The following is an 18434-nucleotide window of genomic DNA, read 5'->3' as shown; positions in this document are numbered from 1 at the left end:
AAGGATTTTTATTTTCCCACTTCCTTCTACCAAAAATGGCTCCTTGGGAAAATTTTAATGCTACAATGAACAGAACCAAATAAATTTTGGTCACATTAACAACACAGCAAGAAGAGCTTTCAACATTTATTTTTTATGAAAGCTTCCACTCCCCACTCATGTTGTGATGTCCACAACACAAGAATGTATTTCCAAATCTGCTCCTTAGAGGAAAATGAAAACAAAATTTTTTTAAACACATCTCAAGCATAAATACCATTTCAAATATTGCACTAACAAGGAACACAGAGGCACAGAAGGACTTAATTAATCTGAAAACATCAAGCAATTGAGAAAAAAAGATTTTTTGAGCCATCTTCAGGGTTGCCTTAGGAGAAACAATGTATTTGGTCCTCAGACAGGGAGATTACAACACAGAGAGTGTGCATGGCAGCTTTGGTGTCTGTTTTGTTTTATTCAGTATTTTTTGTTTGCTGCTGTTTCTGTTTTTAAGTAGAGAGAATTTCAGCTTTCATGTAGAAAGTGTTTCCCCCTGGGGGAAAAAAAATACAATCACATAGCATCTAGATTCAGCAGAACAAATATTCTATGCACTAATATCTCAACATTTGTGGGTAGCTGGAATTAAGTGAAAACAGCAAGGTTTCTCCACACAATCTTATCTTAGACACAGGAATTTACTAATGAAACACATTCGTATTCAAAGATTGATTCATTTAAAACTATGAAGCATTAAGACGAAGGCAATAGTAGCACTGCTTTTAAGAGCTGCTGGACAGAAAGGTAGTTCAAAAAAAGGGTTCTTGTTTAGTATTGCTCTGGCATTTCCAATTCCCATTAAGAAGGAAGCATCAGACCAAATGAAATAAAAAGGTGTGTGCATATATTTAGTTTTGTGTCTGTATATGTACGTGCAAGCACACACACGAAACCTGGAAACCTTCTCCAGGTTGGAAACCCCAGAGGTTTTCATAAAACAACAGCTCTCTAAAGCAAGTATCAAGCACACTACTTCAAAATTCATTAAAAAGCAGCAGGATCTTTTCTTACAACCTTGTCTTCTGGGGGTGGGGTGGAATCATAACCACAATAAAATGTTAAGTCTAATTATATAGGGTTGGAGGAAAGGGGAATAATGACTCAAAATCCCAGTTTTTCTTACCGTGGTGGCAGTGCTGTAGAAGCACTTTTAAAAGCACTTTTGAATATCACATCTTGAAGAGAGTGTTCTTCCTGCAGCCTACTCTGAATTAGTTGAAGCATCCTAAAGATCAGAGACAAGTGTGAAAGCATGCAACAGTAAAACAAAATCTAGCTTCACAATTAATTATTGGCTTCAATTGCAGGTTGCAAATCAAGAAGTTAACAAAGTTGATGACAGTATTAAAGCATTGCATTAAACTCTGGGAATAATATTTTATACAGAATTTAAAGCTCAGGTGTTCACAGCAGTGTGTTACCAAAACACCAGAACTATCCAGACCCCCAAAAAAGCTTCAGTTCTATTACAAGACTATCAGTACAGTGGGCACACACAATGCCAGGCTATTACAGTTTAAGGGATAAACACTGTGTCGATTAAATTATAGGAAATAATTAATTTGTTTCTGCAAGAATATGCCAATTTGTTACTACAGCTCAGCTTTGACATTTAGATATCTATTTTACATACTTGATCCCATAATTTTAACTTGTGCTACCAAGCATTCATTTGGAAACAGAAGCTGAGGGAGTCCATACACCTTGGCTTGCAACTGCCTGACCCAAATCAACAGGTAAGTCCAAAGTAAATTTTCTTTCTCCATAACAGAGGTCTTAAATAATGAGGAAAGCAAAGTAACTTAGTATCTTTTGCAGGTTTGCATTCTTAAATTACAAGCAGGTACTGGTAGACCCAAGACATAGCTGAGTCATGTAGCTCTGGTGTACTTCAAAATCCCTTCCAGTACAAATAATACAAACATAAACATGCATCTCAGTGCTTTACCTTTGCAATTCTTTTTGTTGTGGGGTGAGCTCAAATACTACCTGAAACAAAAATAACACATCTAATAAAACACACAGAAAGCACCCTTTCCATGAAACCCAGAAGAGAATTGGGGTGTGGGAATAGTTATAATCAACTTCACACTTGATAACACAGACTAGTTTATGAAAGCACTTTGCAGTTTAAAGAATACATTTTGTGTTCAAGTATAAAAATTTCCATCCCTTCCCACCCTGAATTGCAAAGGAGCAATCTTTGGAAGACAGGGGTCCAAGTGCAGGTTGTTTATTTCTAGGATCATCCCACATGAAGAACTAAAGACAAGCCAACACACCTGCTATACTTCATCAGCATTAGAGGATCACTAGTAACATCTGTTCACCAAGTTGGTTAAGACAAATGTACTCAGTAAATTCAATTGCAATTAATGCTCAAATGTACTCAGAAGCTATGGCCAAAAGAGATCAACAACAGAATGTTTCTCTAAGAGGCTGGTGGAGAAAAAAACAAACACAAGCAAGCGAACTGGCCCCATAGTGCTTTGCACCAAAAGGAATTCAGTTTCTAAATAAAAAGGTAAGAATCAACTTACTGGTTCATAGATTAACCCATCTGCAGAGGCAACCATTGTTTCTGCTAAATCCAGAACATCAGCCCCCACATCTATTTTAAACAGGGAGAAATATTAAGTTGCACAGATGATCAGAGACAAGCAAAAAAAAAAAAAAATCAAGTAGAAAGTTTCACAGTACAGTGGTAAACTTCAGTATATGTTATTGTTCCTTCAACCTATTTAACCTTCAATATGAGCTGATGGACATTGACCAAAAAGTCCTCAGATCTGCAGTATTTTCTCACTGATTTTTAACACCTACAGAGAAGTTGTATAAACCATACATACAAGCTTTCTAAGATCTGCTATGCATAAATATTTTCTCCTGTTTTACAAGCACTGAATAGAGACCAAAAAAACCCCCAACCCCACTGACGTATCATACAATTAATGCAAGGTTTAAACTAGCCAAAAAAAGTGAGTCCTGAAAATTTGCTTGCATTCCTGGTAGAAGTAGTATTCTCTCTTCTCTCAGTCCAGGACAAGCAACACTGAACACAATAATGGTTCATTACCTAAATGATGTCAGAATAATAATAAGTATTGCCTTTAATATGGAAGGCATCCCTCTTATGTTCATGAGGGTGAAATTACGTGATGGTTTCAGTGCTGTTAAACAGCAGACCAGCTTAATATAGCCCAGGTTCATAAATAAATAAAAATTGTTATAAATTCCTGCTGCTGAGTTGTGTCTCACAAACTAAGGAGAGAGTGGAACAACAGATCCTGTTCCTGCTGACAGACAAAGCAAGGTTCTGTGAGATGCGAGTGAGATGACACAGATATTCTTCTTCACATTTCTTACCAATTCTTTCAATGAGTCATGCCATTAAGATCACTACATGCCATTAAGATCAGAAGAAATGACACTGGTAAAATATTTTGAATGGTATCCAACTACATTGTGAGCAAGTGTGTTCTCTAAAGAGGCTCTGAAGTGTTTAAAAACCTTCATTGATGGAATACTTACACTGACACCTCATGGCAACTGTAATATCAATATTGATCCTTAATTTACTGGAAAGAAAAAAAAAAGGCAAAAATCTATTAAGTAACACTGAATAAAAGTATCAAGAAAAAAATCTCAGACTACTTGCAGAAACACAGTCAAGTACCACAATCTATACCAATAAATATAAAGCTGTTTAAAATGTGGGTGAAGCAACATGGATTTTTGGAGCACATTAAAGCATTTGTAACTTAAGAGATAACCTCCATCACACCAAAAGTCTGATTGTGTGGCATTCCCCAATGTTCTGGGCATTTCCTATTGGTTTTCATGTTAAGTTTCACAAAAATCACCTGAACTATAAGGAATAAATCTCCCCACTATAGTCACAGGATTCTGCTCTCAGGGAGCTTCCTCTGGGACTTAGCTGGCCACAAGCAAATCGCATAAGCAAGGGATTCAACAATGGCTCAACCTGGGGTCAGACAGGGTCAGTAGAGAGGAGACGTCTCCATTGGTTCAAATTGTCAAGAACCACAGGCTGAGTGATTAGCCCACAGTCAAACTGGGAGATGTGTAGCAGGACATATCCCAAATCCCGTAACAGTCTCTTAACTGACAGACTACCCTTCCCGTGTGATAGCTTCACTTGGGATATAACCCACTTTAGCAAAGACCTAAATGTGAAATCCCAGCTGTCTGAACAGATTTACTATTATCCGAGTTTTTGATGCATCTCCTTTTTCTTTTTTTTTTCCTCCATCACAGAAACCTTTGTTATTTCTGATGTACAAGACATCCAATTAATACACGTATCTTTAGCTTGTTACCACAGCAACTACTTAAACAGCTTTTAAAGTTATTTCAGTTCCAGACACATGACATTTAAAGGTGTTCCGGGCACAAAATCTGCATTAACTTCACAGGGACTCAGCTCTGGAAGAAAGGCAAACACAGTCCAGAGAGGCACATGAAACCATCAGCAAACACATCTTCGGGGGGCTGTAACTGGAGACAAAATCAGGAGCAACCTCTAGATAATGCAGACAAATTCTGAGGTTCACCTCCAGCAGCACAAAGTATAATGGCAACATACTAACTGTATGCACTAGAGAAAGCCTGGTGCCAGCGTGTGGGGGGTTTATCTACCAGATGTAGAGTTACATCTTACAGTGTTCTCTGAATTGTTAGCAAATAATTCCTAAGGGAACTCCTTCAATAACAAACCTATACTATTTTAACTTCTTCATTGCAGAATTGCTCAATTTATCTTCTTCATAGATTACATAAAAGAAAAAACCCCAAATCAATCAACAGAAGAAAAATCAAATCTCTGTAGTATTTAATCTGTAATTTCAATTATAAATTGCTTTCAAGTCACATGAACATTTTAAATCTCTTCTTTCCTGAAATGCAGGCAACTAACATTTTGAAAAGAATTATAACAAATAATGTTACCTAGTAAAATCCTTGTCTACTTCATATTCGTATTTCATCCATGTGTCCCGGTACACCATGAACTCCATTATAGTCAGGAAAGCGATTGTTGTAAATGCTATCAGAGAAACTGGTCAGAGGAAAAAAAAGTAGAAATTCTGACTGTGAGAAATACTATTCAGAAACATAAGCAGAACAAAATTCTAACAATTCCAGAAGTTGAGCATTACCAGTACAACACTAGTATCTTTGATTTATAAATCCAAAAACTACTCTTAGAGAGCTGTTTTCATACCAGTAGTATTTGTTTTTAAACAGGAGTGGAAAAGAGGAAGTCCTACCTTTGCATCAAAAAACTACTTTTTAAGTATAGTCAAATACTGGAATGATTACGAGGTTGTGAAATCCCTGTACAGAAAGTTTAAGAACAGGCTATATCCTCCTCCACATATAAAACGCACACAAATCATTGTCAGGGATGGTCTAGGAAAACTCAAACCTAACCTCCAACACGAAAGAAGAAGGTAGTGCACCTTGAAATCCCTTCAAGCCTCCACTTGTCTACAAGTTAAGTTTTTATAACAATTTTTTTATATCAAGTTTTAGACTCGAGAAGCTAGCCGACAAGAGAAATAATATGCATTATATTACTTATGTATAGCTGCACAGTCATGACTCCCACCCCAATATTTCAAACAATTTTCCCTCTGGCAACAAGCAAAAAGCAGCTATTCATTCTACCAATAAGTGAAGAACTTGAAATTATTTTTAGGATGAAAACTAATTGGTGTATTTTAGTGGTACATGTGCTTCACTTATCTCCAAGGCAGCCTACTCATCACATTTGCAAAGTTGTACCATGCAATGGGAAGATCACCCTGCTGCACAGTCAGAAACACAGTAACAGATGCGCAGAAGCACCTGCTGTGTCCCTTCTATTAAATCATGGCTTTTGTAAGCTTGAAAACACTTCAGATAGGGAGCATAGTAGCAATTTGTACAGCTTATTGGCACTGTAGATTTTTTCATCTGCATTCTGTGGAGTATCTCTATGGAATCTGTGAAGGGCAACTTGAGAAAAGCTCATTGTTGATAGGCTTCAACTCACTATACAGTGGTCCACAGGCCAGAGGTGGGAGCAGGGAATAACAGCACTGTTCTTGGGGATCAGGAAAGAAGCTGTTGACAGCTGAATTGATCAGCAACGTTTCCAGTTCTAGCTTTCAGCTGACACTATGTAACAATCCCATATATGAAACCCTTCATGTCAACTGCACTAGACAGTTAATTATTCTAGCTCTCAACTGTTTTTTGGAGCCAGTAGGCTGGACTCACCCTGGCTATGCAAGAGGAAAGCTGGAGCCATACAGGCTGTCCAGAGCAACACAAACACAATTAGAGCCATAGCTGCTTTCTGAATAATTCTCAGCAAAGGTATGTGTGAATCTGAACAGGAAAATGAACTCCTGTAGAATTTTCTTTTCCGAAGGGTCTCCCAGCCCCAGAGCCTCCCAGACCCTTCTCAGCCTGTTTGAGAGACCAGTACTTCTTTTGCAATGAGTTTGAAGGCAGTGGAAGTTTGAGAATAGAGTCCTGGTATGTGTTAGATCCCTATCACACCAGAAAGTAAGCCTGACACTTTAATCCTGAACGAAACAGGAATACTATTATTCAGATTTCATAATGGCACAGAAAAAGACAATCCTATATTGTCATTTATAAAGTTACTGGGATAAAACCAAAGAATGTTAAAGTAACTTCTGGTGTTGAGAAATCCTTAAGACACCACTCACCGAAGCAAAGTTCTCATGAAGGATGGTGCTATACTACAGAAAAGGATTTTTTAAGTATTTGGTGGTTTTATGCAAATTACACCATAGAAACAACACACTTGTTTCCTCAGGAACTGGGACTAACATTAACAAAGAGTTATTTAAACACTTCTTAGAGATTATTCTATATACAATAATCCTTTAATTATTAACAGTGCACTTGAGGAAACAGCAAAGTAATATAGATCCTTCTGATACTTCTACATTATAAGTGGCATAACAACTTCAAAGGCTTATCTGTAGGTTGCAACTGCTTCTTGAACTTTTTATTCAACTGAGTTTCAGGCATAATCACAGATGAGAGATATTTTTGTCCTCCATTTCTAAGTGCTAGCAGTTTCCTATCTGCAAATAATTCCAATAGTCCAAGAGATAAAGTCACTGCTTCCAGATCAGGCTACCTGTAACTCAGCTCAACTTAAAGACACAATTTTATGATTAGATACATAAGGATAGGCCTTTTTCTCAGCTACAGCTTTTTCAGAGAAGCTCAAGTAACTAATAGGGACAGTACAAGCACATGTCCTGGATTAAAGTGTTTAGTTCTTCAAAGGGCTTTCCTTACTCTTAATATCAAGTACACCTTCAAGACAAAAGCTTTAGAAAACTGCTCTTCATCCTGATGCTCAATTTATCTGCCTCTAGAGAAAATTTTTCTTCTTTTGCAAAAGCATAGTGTTGAATCCCACCATCATTTTAGCTCATGCTCACTCAGTCTCACCCAGAAACCTGACACCAAGAAAAGAACTTGGTGAGACAACAAATGAGAAAGTTTTATTACAGCCTTGGCACAGGGCACTTCCAGTTGCAACTGGTTAGAGTTTGTACTTCCAACCTTTACATTGGGTTGAGTCTCATCAGCTTTAGACAAAAATCTCCCTTCAGATGAATGATGGATGCATCTGTCTGGATAAGATATTATGTCTTTACTTCAAGGGGGTGAGCTCTGTCAGTCCACCAAAGAATTCAAGAAACCAATTTTGGCTAGTTTCAAGTGAACACAGATGCCTGTCTTCTTTGTGCTGAAGTTTCTGTCAATATCAGCATCTCAACAAGGCCTACCTGTGCCTCCACTTGCTGAAGTCTCCACATAGCTTTCAGGAACCTTTGGAAAGGCATCCAATTCTTTCATCAAATTCAAGGTCTTCTTCCGATTCAGTCGCCTCATCTTCAGAACACTCCTCCACCTCCTCCTTCATATATTCCCTCTAATTTGAGAATAAATTGTTGTGATTAAAAGACACAAGCACTATGGCTCAAACTGACTGGCTTTAACATAAAGCAATAATAATGCCATTAAAACCCCAGAAATATGTTTTCAAGAAACACACTCTAGACAACTGGATGGTCATTCTTGCTTCAACAAAATGGTTAAAGTTGGCCTGGACACCGCTGCTTACAGTCCAGCCACATCCAGCACATCCACCATTTAGTTATGATGATTAATGTCTTTCTCAATTAAGTTCTTTTTGGTAGTGAATATATTGCATTTTAAATTTAAAAGAAAATTTGAACTCCATCTTGAAGTAAACTTGCTAAACAGACCTGACAGCGCATAGAAGTCACTGACTTAGGAGGAAATATGTAATAGGCTGCATAAACTTCAGAGGATATCAGACTGCTCTGGGCTCCTACATTGGGCCAGTGTGGCCACAAACTATATCCTAAAAAAAAAAAAAAAAAAAGTGCATTTTGCATTTTCACAGGTGTAGAATATTATGATCATAAAATGAACATTTTTTTCCTCTAAAAAAATACCTCCCAAAGCAAGCCACGGATCAAATCCTAACTCCATCCTTCAGAATCATTTCTGTCCATGATCTCTGCTTGGAGTCATATCAAGCAGCAGGATGCTGAGAAAAGCAGCCTTCCCAGAAAATACTGTCTTGAACCATTTCCAAATCATGGCAATATGCTCACAACCTGGTCCTGCCAATATGCCACAAGTTTTAACAAGTTGACACTGTTGTTTTTCTTCTGGGGAACTGCTGAACTTCACCCTGAATTTCAGAAGCTAAGAAAACCAACATGCATTTACTGCATTCTGAGAATATCATCTTATTGTTCCCTATTTAAACACTATAAGGTGGGCAAACTAACTCACACTGCTAACACAAGACAGTTATCATCATCGTCTTGTAGAGAAATTTGTGAACTCATCTCCCCTGTTTCAAGAGAACATCAAGTCTCTGGCATCCCAGTGAAATTACTCAAGATATATTCCCTGCTCTGCCCCTTCCTGGTGTTGAGCAGGCTTTGTACCATGTAGTAACAAAGCAATAGGCTCTACTGGAAATTAAAGTTCACACAAGAAAAATCATCTATACCTGCAACTTTCTCATTACACAAACTGACTTCAGACACAGACTCTGCACTTGGCTAGGCTGCAGAGATCAACAAAATGGTACCGTGTGTGTTGCAGAAGATTCAAAGGAACCACAGTTGGAGTGGGCAGAGAGGATAGGCACCGGAACAGGCTTTTGGTTATACAGCATAAAAAAGAATCATCAGGAAGCAAGGTTCTGTCCTCACTACACCACATAACCGTTTTAAAGAATTAACTCAAGAGTAGCTCAAGAAAAAGTTGGAAAACTTCAGAGCACAGATAAGGCAAAGCAGCTGCTTGGACACGACGATTGAAGTCATAACATTCGTTAACACAGAGGAAACACCAGCGGGGCTTGCCTGTTACCCTACACATGTAGCAATGAAGCCAACACAGCACCATTTCATTTTCCGCATATCGTCCCTGTTATCGTATGTGTAACAGCACACCGTAAAGAGGCACAAGATAAACACAGGAAACTTGAGAGCACTTTACTAAAAAACTTTCTAAATCATCCTGCATCAGTAAGCACGTGGATTTTTGTAATCCAGCTAGAAGTATGCAGTCTGTTCATTGGTTTCTTTAATCCCACACAGACTCACTTTCAGCTACAAACCCAGATGGAGACCTGATCCCTTCCCCCTGCCCATCTCCACACACGTACTACAGAAACGCCAAAAAAACTCGGAGTCCATTGCTATGAAAGTAAGGGATTATGAATGCAAGAGCCAATTGCGTTAAGAAACGTTATAATTATTATTACAAGCTAAATAAGGGACAAAGCACAGCACAAATGCCACTCGAGACTAGAGGCCCGCTCGAAGCCACGGCAACTCCGACACACCCGAGGGGCTCGGGCGGTTTTCGCTTCCTTGGATAACTTGGCAGCACAGCCGCTACCGGCGGGTCCCAACACCCGCTCCCACGGGCGCGGAGCAGCCCCACGCCTGAACCCCCTCCCGGGGCCTCGGTCCCGGCTGCCCAGGCCGAGGGAGGCTCCGGCCGCCAGCTCGGAGCCCACACACCTGTGCGGGCCGCAGGTGCTCCCGGCCTCCGCCAGGCACCGGGCAGCCGCGGGACGGGACAGGCCGCGCCCCCGCCGTCCCCTACCTCTCGCTTCAGCCGCCGCTGCCCAGCGCCGCGGGCGAGGCCAGTCGGGGAAGACGAGCCGCAACGCGCTGCCCGGCGCCCGCCCCGCTGAGCATGGCACCGCCGGCCGGGGCGGGCTCGCTCCGCCGCCGACGCCCGGCGGGAGCCGCGGGCCGACGGGAGCGGCGGAGCGCCCCGCCCGCCCCTGCGCGCATGCTCGCAGCCCCTCGGGCATGCGCCGGGATGAGCAGGAACGGGCGCACATGGACACAGCGGGGGCCGTGCCCCGCCCCGCGGCACCCGGGGAGCGGCGGCTGCCGGCCCCTGCCGGGGAGCGGAGCCGCGAGCAACCGCGGGCCGAGCCTCCGGAGCCGCAGGGAGTGCGGTCCCACGCCGCTCGCAGGGCTTCCTGCACAGCTCCGCAGCCGGTCCCGCAGGCGCGTGGGGTCCCGGGCATGGCAATGCCACCCCCGCCGTGACAGAAGGGACGTGCTGCTCCGGCGAATCTGTGACCCTGCGAGGTACTGAGCGATCGTTTAAAGCGATGTGTATCAAGCACCTTCCAAAGCAAACTGATTAACGACTATCACGTGGCTTACAGTGTTAATACTGGTTTGGACACTAAGAATATAGAAGCAGGCAGCATTTGAAAAGAGGCAGTATCTTGGATTAACGTTGAAGGAAAAGACTTTAAGGCAGTGGGCTACAATAGTGGGGAAGGAAAGATTTTAAACACACAAGCCATCGTCAGACCTGAAATGAAGAAAGTAAGAGGGCTCATGTATACCCAAAATCTCAGTCCTTTTCCCTGCGCTGGTGGAGTTAACTATTAGGCACTGCCTCGCCACAAGCTTTATGCCTTAGTATCTGCAGCGTTAGTTTATCTCCCGATTTTTCCTTACAGTCTTAGCAGCTCTCTCATTCTCTGTGCCAGGGTCTCCAGTAGGCTTTATGTCTGTGATGGTACCAAAACAGACATACCAAGTCGATTATCGTGGGGTTACTTTATGCTACTGCCACCCTGCCCAGAGCTGACCCATCCTAGACACTTTACAGCCAAAAAGGGAGCTCTCCCAATATTTTCCAGGAAGTACTAACATCTTAGATGATATCAAAATGATTTAAGAAAAATTGCTCCATATAAAGTTTAAAAAATATATATACTAACATTTATAGTCATAGATTGGAAAAAAAAGAGACTGAAGTATTTTTGGTAACGAGGCAAGCAAATAAAACCCATACTCTAGAAACACAGATAGTGGTGAATTCCACAACATTAATTCAGATTTGCTCTTTTTAATGGTTTAGAGGAAAGGGTAGATACATGACAAACAGTTTCAGTAGCATGCCAAAGTATACACAATTTGCATTAAACAACTTTTTGGGTATATACAGCATTTGACAATGAAAGGAGCCTGAAATGAGAAAGGAGTACAGATTCAGAGTATTTTTTGCTTTTTAGGGATAGGCAGGAAGGAAACAAAGCATGCAGCAACATGCCAGTGTTCTCACCGAATTCTGATCAGTCTGTTTCTATCATTTTAGCAACTATAATAACAACTGGATCAGACAGAAAGAAAAAAGGCAGGGGGGGGGGGTATGATATTACAAGAGATAAATACCCAGGCTAAAAATATGTTTATCTGTACATTTGTTCCCTCATCTCAGAAAGAGCAGGCAGCTTTAGCTACAGCACGTTAAGCTCTTACATTGACATGTTTAGGTCCTAGGGTATTATTCAGCAGCCAGGAATTTTTCTGGCTAAACTGTTTTCTCTTGAAATGCTCTCAGCACTGAGGCTCGGGAAGGAGAAACGGATCGATCTGGTTATTAGCTGTGCAGAGATGCTCAACAGATGTTCTCATGGGCAAAGCAATCTTGTCTGCTCACAGACAAACGTGGGCTCAGCCTTAGTGCTCAACACCACACTGAGATGCCTCTTACAGAGAAGTGGCACAGGACAAAACTGCTTGCAGTTTTGCACCACTAAAGTCCTATTTGTAACTACAGATGTCTCCATGAGATTTTATGAAGGAAAATACAGAAAAAAAATCAGAATTTAGGAAAAACAGAGAAAAATTATATAGTGATAACCCTGTCCATTACAATAACACAATATATTCGACTCCGCTGTGCTAAAGAGACATAACAGTGATTGTACTGCACCCATCAAGTACCAGACTACTCCAAACCGTGCTCCTTTCCTTATGCCCCTGTGCGTTTTCTGCTCTCCTTATGACACCTAAGACGTGGCAGCCCCTAAGCATCTACCAAACAACCTCAGGGAGCCTGATGAGGAGGAAGAAATCCAGCTGCCAACAGCAAGTCATGCAGGTGAGCCTACGGGCTGCCCCGCAGCTGCTGCTTTACACATTTGTTTCAGTTCGGTCTTTAACAAGCTCCCAAAGCACCCCGAGACTTAAATGCAGCCACCTATGCAAAAACACAACTGTCTTCCCCCAAAACCCAGCACGTCTTAACACTGGTGATTTATGAAGTCCCTTGATGTGTGCAAAGAGAGGAAACCACACATCTCATATCCGTACAGTTTAGCAAACCACAAATTAAGTAGGACAGAAAAAAAATTCCCAGCAGTACTGGGCTATGAAGAACATTGATATCAAAGACAATAACAAAGAGGACGGTAGTAGACCAAACAAGAGAAACAAATGTAAACATGCACAGATGTCGCCCACCTGCGCTTCAACACACTTCAAGTTGTAGTTAAAATGCTGGAAACCGTGTGCAGGATACACAAACTCAAGTTAAAAACCTGGATAAAGCATGTCGAGACTAAACACAAGCCCCTATCTATCGCTTACTGCTGCTACAGTCGCCGGCACAGGTGGTTCATGATAGCTGAAAAAGCATTTTGCTAGCGCGAAAGGGCGAGGGAAAGGCTAGATAGCAGAAGCGGGATCGGCCGGGAGCGCCTGCAAGGGGTGAGGCGAGGCAGGGATTCAGAGCAGAGAGAAGCCGCTTTACCGGAACGTGGAGGCATCGAGGTGGCATTTAGAAAGGAGAAGGAGGAGCAGAGGAAACACAGGTGCAGAACAGCAAATACGGAGATGAGCGATGGGAGTGGCTGGAAAGGGGGTGGAGGAGAAGAAAGTCCTGGAGGTTGAGAGGTGAGGACTGGAAAGATTGGATAGCGTGAGGGGCGCCAGTGAAGGGACGACGAGGGCGGAGAGCGGCGGCCGTACGGTCTGTGAGGGCAGGCGGGGCGGCCGTGAGGGGCGCGGGCCCAGGCGCCATGAGAGGGATGGGCGGGAGCGCCCTCGGCCAATGAGCAGGATCCACGCTCCAGGAAGCGGGCAGGAGGCGGCGGGAAGCTCCGGCCGCCCGCGGCCCCGCCCGGGAGGGCCCGGGGAATCCCCGCTCGCCGCCGCCGGAGGCGCCGGGTGCTGGCGCTGAGCCGGGAGGGAGCGGCCGGGCCGCGGCGGGCCGGAGCCGCGGGCGCGGTGCGGTACCGCAGGTGGTCACTGCCGCCGTGTTCACTCCCGGGCTGGCATTTTATTGGAGTGTCTGTACCTGGTGTCAGTAAAAATAAGCTGTTGATGAAAGACAGCCTTGGTCTCTTTAATCTTTAACATCAGTTTTCCAACTCAGCCCCACTTCTGGTCTTCTGAGAGATCCTTTTTTAAATTATCCTAGGAAAGATTTCTTGTCATTGGGTCCCAAAAGCAGAACAGTTCTGCTTACTGGAAAGAGGACGACGTTAAACTACTGAGGCTATCTGAAGCAGTTCCATTTACCATTAATTCATCGTTTAAACAGAGTGGCTTTGTTCTACGTAGTCACCACTGTTTTCATACATATTTATTTACCATTACAATTTTTTTTACGATAAATTAATCCTAGTTCTTATATTGAATATTTTTGTGACTTAGCTGAGGTTTAAGATGCAATTTACACAGCTGTTTCATGAAGCTCATGGGGAGCTCACAGGGCAGCTGAGGTACGAACTGTGTTGTACTCCAGCGAAGTACTGTGAAATCTGTGATTAAAAAATATTGCAGTGTAATCTTCCTGATTTTTTTTTCTCCTTTTCCTAAGAGTTTTAATTATTTGGTGCAGACAGATAACTGACTCGAAGTTGTGTCTTTCATTCAGCAGAGATTTGCTCTATGTTGTTGATAGATTGTATAGTATCTGTGGGAAGGAAAGGAACATCGCTCCCTGAACCGAATTCCTGTCCAGATTACAAATGTCAGGTTGGTAATAAAGCCTGCTCTTTCACCACTTGGCTATTTTTAGTAATTAGATCATGATTACAAAACAGAAATATTTTGATAATTGATCAAGTTACATGAAAACCTTAATCCTTTAATGTTCTTGAATTGTCTAAACATAGCACAAGACCATATCAGGAGACAAAGACACACTACCATATGCTGTGACCTTCAGTATTTCTTTGATTTTAATGTTCTATTTTCTGTTCTTTGGAACACAGTTTTTCTGAAAAAAACACATGACCATTAATAAATAGGTCTCTCAAAGTTTCTTTGAAGCTGTATTCACAAATATACTGTCTTTTACTCCTTTGCTATAAGTTTGTTTGGTCCCAGCATAAAACTTAGTCTTGAAAAATATCACTGGCCTTAAAAACATGGATGGTAGGAGGTATTTGGCCTTCTGCAGGATTACCTGGTTGAGAATGGTGTTAGCTGGCATAGCGGAGGGACAAGAACAATTTGCCTTGATAGAGGAAAAAACACTGCTATTTGTTAACTGCATTAAAGACACTAAAGTCTTTCTCAGGGTTTGGGAGAGGTCTAGATAAGCCGTATGTGAGCTGATGGTGAATATTAGGATATTCATAAATAGTAAGTATGACATAGTCTTACTGTTATTTCATCAAAAATTTTCAAGTTGTTGTGACACTTGTGGTGTTAGGAATATACAAGTAGTATGCAGATAAGGTGATATTTAATCATCTGAAATCAGCATATTTCCCCAAACTTGTTGTAAACTGTGTAATAGGTGCATTTGATTGTTTGGGCTCTCTAAGAAATAAGACTTTTGAGGTTTTTTGAAAGTTATTCCCTTGATGTTCCAGCAGGCCAAACAGATTATAAGCAATTCTTGGCAAATTGGTACAAATATTTTGCTTTATAAGAAAATTATTTTAATTTTAATAATAAAGAACATGAACTCCATATATTGCTGAGGAATTCTTAAATTTATTTTACCATGCCTGTTGCTTTCTGTAACAATTTGAATATGATTGGTGAGAGCTGAGCCTTGCAAAAATAAGAGCTGTAGCCACATGGGTGGGCTGCCCTGGTGCATTTTTAGCTTCTGTTCCTGTATGGCAATACTTTATTTATGAACTGCTAGCACACAGCATTTCTTTTCATGCCCATCTGACTAAACCACAACTTCCAGCTACAACTTTGAACATATTCTCTGTAATCCCCTGCCCAGCTCTCTTCACATCTTCCTTGCCCAGTCTAAATCCCTATGATTACCTGTGGACCTCCTCAAAACATTAAATCTTTTTGCTGCCAGGGTACCTGAATCAGCTGCTTATCTTCCCTCTCCCCAATTTCAAATTGATCCTTGCTTCCCCAAAGCTCTGGTCCTTTTCTACCCTGTTTTCTGTTGCAGGCCACTTACCCTGTGAGATATAGCAGACACCCCGAAGTGCCATCTGGCTCAGGGTTCACAGACACCTACTCCCTTGACTCTGCTGCCAGGAACTCGGGGTAATGGTCACAAACTACCTGGTGAGAAAGGACAGGAAGCATGAGCAAACCAACTGTTGTTGAAATGTGCTCCACATAGGTGGTCAGCAAGGGAAACATTGTTTCCTGCCTTCTTCTGACAAAAAGGAACTGCCTCAATAATAGCTTTTGAAAGCATGAGGCATTTCCTTCTCCAGCTTTGCTGCTGGCATTTTCTGTGCTTGGCTGGGTTTCCATCATACCCAGCTGCTCCTTCCTGGTGGTGACAATACTTTCCTTCCATGTGACAAGAGGAGATCAGCAAAGTGAAGTAGGACAAATTTTTTCCACTTTCTTCCATCTGGTATAATTAAATACTTGAGAGAAAGCAGAGATTATGTATTCTTGATCTTGGGGAAGATATATAAATCTATCTACCAGTTCCCAACTTACTAGCGTGCAGTGTTCTGGCTGTGCTAGTGTAATGTTGGTTATATCATTAGGGTCCACGACAAAATCTAATTATTCTTCTCACTTATGTGTGACTTTTGTGTGATGCTTCCTGTGTTTGTACAGATTCTGGATGCTACAGGATAGACACAGTTAAAACTAAACATCTGATAGTCAGCCAGCCATCATTCTGGCACAGTTTTAGGTAAATTAGCATGCATATGTTGGTAGAGTTCACAGAATCTGAGAATAGTCTGAGTTGGAAGGGACCCAGAAGGATCATCAAGTCCAACTTTTAAGTGGATGGACCCTATGGGGATTGAACCCACAGCCTTGGCATTATTAGCACCATACTCCCACCAAGTGATCCATCCAGAAGCCTTTGTAATAAAGTTCATTTGGGACTGAAAATGAAGAATCTCCAAAATGTCAGTTTAGCTGTTTATATTGCTAAGAGCTCAGGGTCATCTGACTCCTGTCTGCTCTGTTCTCACTGTCTTCTGCAACCAGGGATCTCATGGGTGACTACAGGAGAAGGGCTGTGTAAGGATGCTGTAGTGGTGCACAGCCAGACACCATGCCTGTCACAGGTATTGGTAACTTCAGGTCTATCAGTTATTTCTCCATGCAGACAGATCTTTCTGAAACTTCTGCATCTTTCTGAAGATTTATTCATTTTGGTCTAAATATGCTTTTTCTGACTTCTAGTGATTTGTGCTACTTTTATTTTTCCAATTAAATGAGAAAGAAACCATTTCTTCCAGCCAATAAAGTAAAAAGAAAGAAAAGTGATTTCAGTCCATCTCACTTTTACTAACCCAAATGAACTTAAATGAACCAAAATCATTTTATTCCATGTCGATCTAAAATATAATATTTAAATTTGAAGTCCTTGTAAAAAAAATAAGGAGAAACTATGAGGGCAGATTTCTTTCATTTCAGAGACCAGTAGTTCAGGTGCTTCCTAGGAAGGTGCAAAAACTGATTTCACTCTGTGCTTCTGACTGGAGGACCTGAGTCAGTGGCTCCCATGGTAACTCTCTAACCACTGAGCTCTGGTAGCTCTGCAGTGGATGCTCTTGCTGCTGCTGTCGCTGCTGTTGTCTTCCAGTGGACATGATCTCTCTGTTTGCACTTCTCAAACTGAAGCTGTCATCCTTCTGTCTGTCAGGTTCTCTACCTGATGATCTCAGTTTCCTAGTTTTTTGGGGAAGCTTGTAGAATTGACTGTTTTCCCTTACATTAGTTTTTAAATTGTGGTCTCTTGGCTTCTGATTTTTTGATTCATCCCCCCCAATAAAACCACCGAAACATATATCTGAGTTCCCAAACAGACCATAGTATGAAATGTTTCTGCATTGGTAAGAAAGTGTTTCTAAGCCAGTGGGCCAGGGGCCAGAGAGTTTTTCTGAGCTTAAGATAATTTCTAAACAACACCAATTTAACATTTGCAGAAGAATTTACTTTAACCTAGAGAAAAATACTTAGGATAATTTAGGCTGACATGTATGGAAAATCTAATAATAGGGACATAAAACAGGACAGGTCCACAAATTTGGACGAGTAAAAATAGGACAATATTTTCTTAGCATTTTCAGCAGTACAGAGACCATTAGCAGAGTAAGAACACTGTTATGCCCTATTAACAGATACTGTGGTGCAAAAAGCTTTCCTGTGAGAAGCTTCATATTTTATGTTGGAATAGCATATTCCTTTTCTTTTTTCTTTCTAGTCCTCTCTGCTATGCTTTCATATGCAATAATCCACTTTTTTCTCTTAAATTTAGGGAGAATAACTATTTCTGATTAATAGGCCAGCAAAGCAATGAAAAATTCAAAATTTCAAGCCCTTGTTTATTGATGTGAGAAGGTTCCTAGAAAAAGTTTTCCTGTTGTACTGCATGAACTTACTGAGTAAACTTAGCATGAGACTGCAACAAGGTATGTGACAGGTTTCTCATCCTCCCAGTCCTACTACCAGCAAGGAAGTGTCAGGACCGTAGGAAATACAATGAAACATTGTATCTTGAATAGATATCGTTTGACTAGCACTTTTAAAATCAGACAGGTATTTTAAAAGAAATAC

General features: G+C 41.4%; 1 protein-coding gene across 4 annotated transcripts in view; it reads right to left on the bottom strand.

Annotated features, from left to right (window-relative positions):
* ERGIC2 (ERGIC and golgi 2) overlaps nt 1–13444 on the bottom strand; it is a 31617-nt gene extending 18173 nt beyond the window's left edge. Inside the window, exons 1-8 of one of the 4 annotated variants that reach the window (XM_039571523.1) lie at nt 10255–10370; nt 8364–8482; nt 7881–8026; nt 5008–5116; nt 3571–3617; nt 2580–2650; nt 1988–2028; nt 1163–1264 (exon numbers count right to left, since the gene is read on the bottom strand). In XM_039571523.1, coding sequence (XP_039427457.1) covers nt 1163–1264; nt 1988–2028; nt 2580–2650; nt 3571–3617; nt 5008–5116; nt 7881–7986 — 476 coding nt within the window. In that variant the 5' untranslated portion in view covers nt 7987–8026; nt 8364–8482; nt 10255–10370. Of the gene's footprint in view, nt 1–1162; nt 1265–1987; nt 2029–2579; nt 2651–3570; nt 3618–5007; nt 5117–7880; nt 8027–8363; nt 8483–9145; nt 9166–10254; nt 10371–13218 lie in introns of those variants that run through there. The other 3 variants (XM_010395606.3, XM_039571521.1, XM_019283576.2) reach the window with 3 other exon arrangements.
* Nucleotides 13445–18434: the final 4990 nt, after the last annotated feature.

The sequence above is a fragment of the Corvus cornix genome, chromosome 1A (genome assembly GCF_000738735.6).
Source record: "Corvus cornix cornix isolate S_Up_H32 chromosome 1A, ASM73873v5, whole genome shotgun sequence".
In the NCBI taxonomy this organism is placed as follows: Eukaryota; Metazoa; Chordata; class Aves; order Passeriformes; family Corvidae; genus Corvus; species Corvus cornix.
This window is presented reverse-complemented; position numbering and strand designations above follow the sequence as displayed.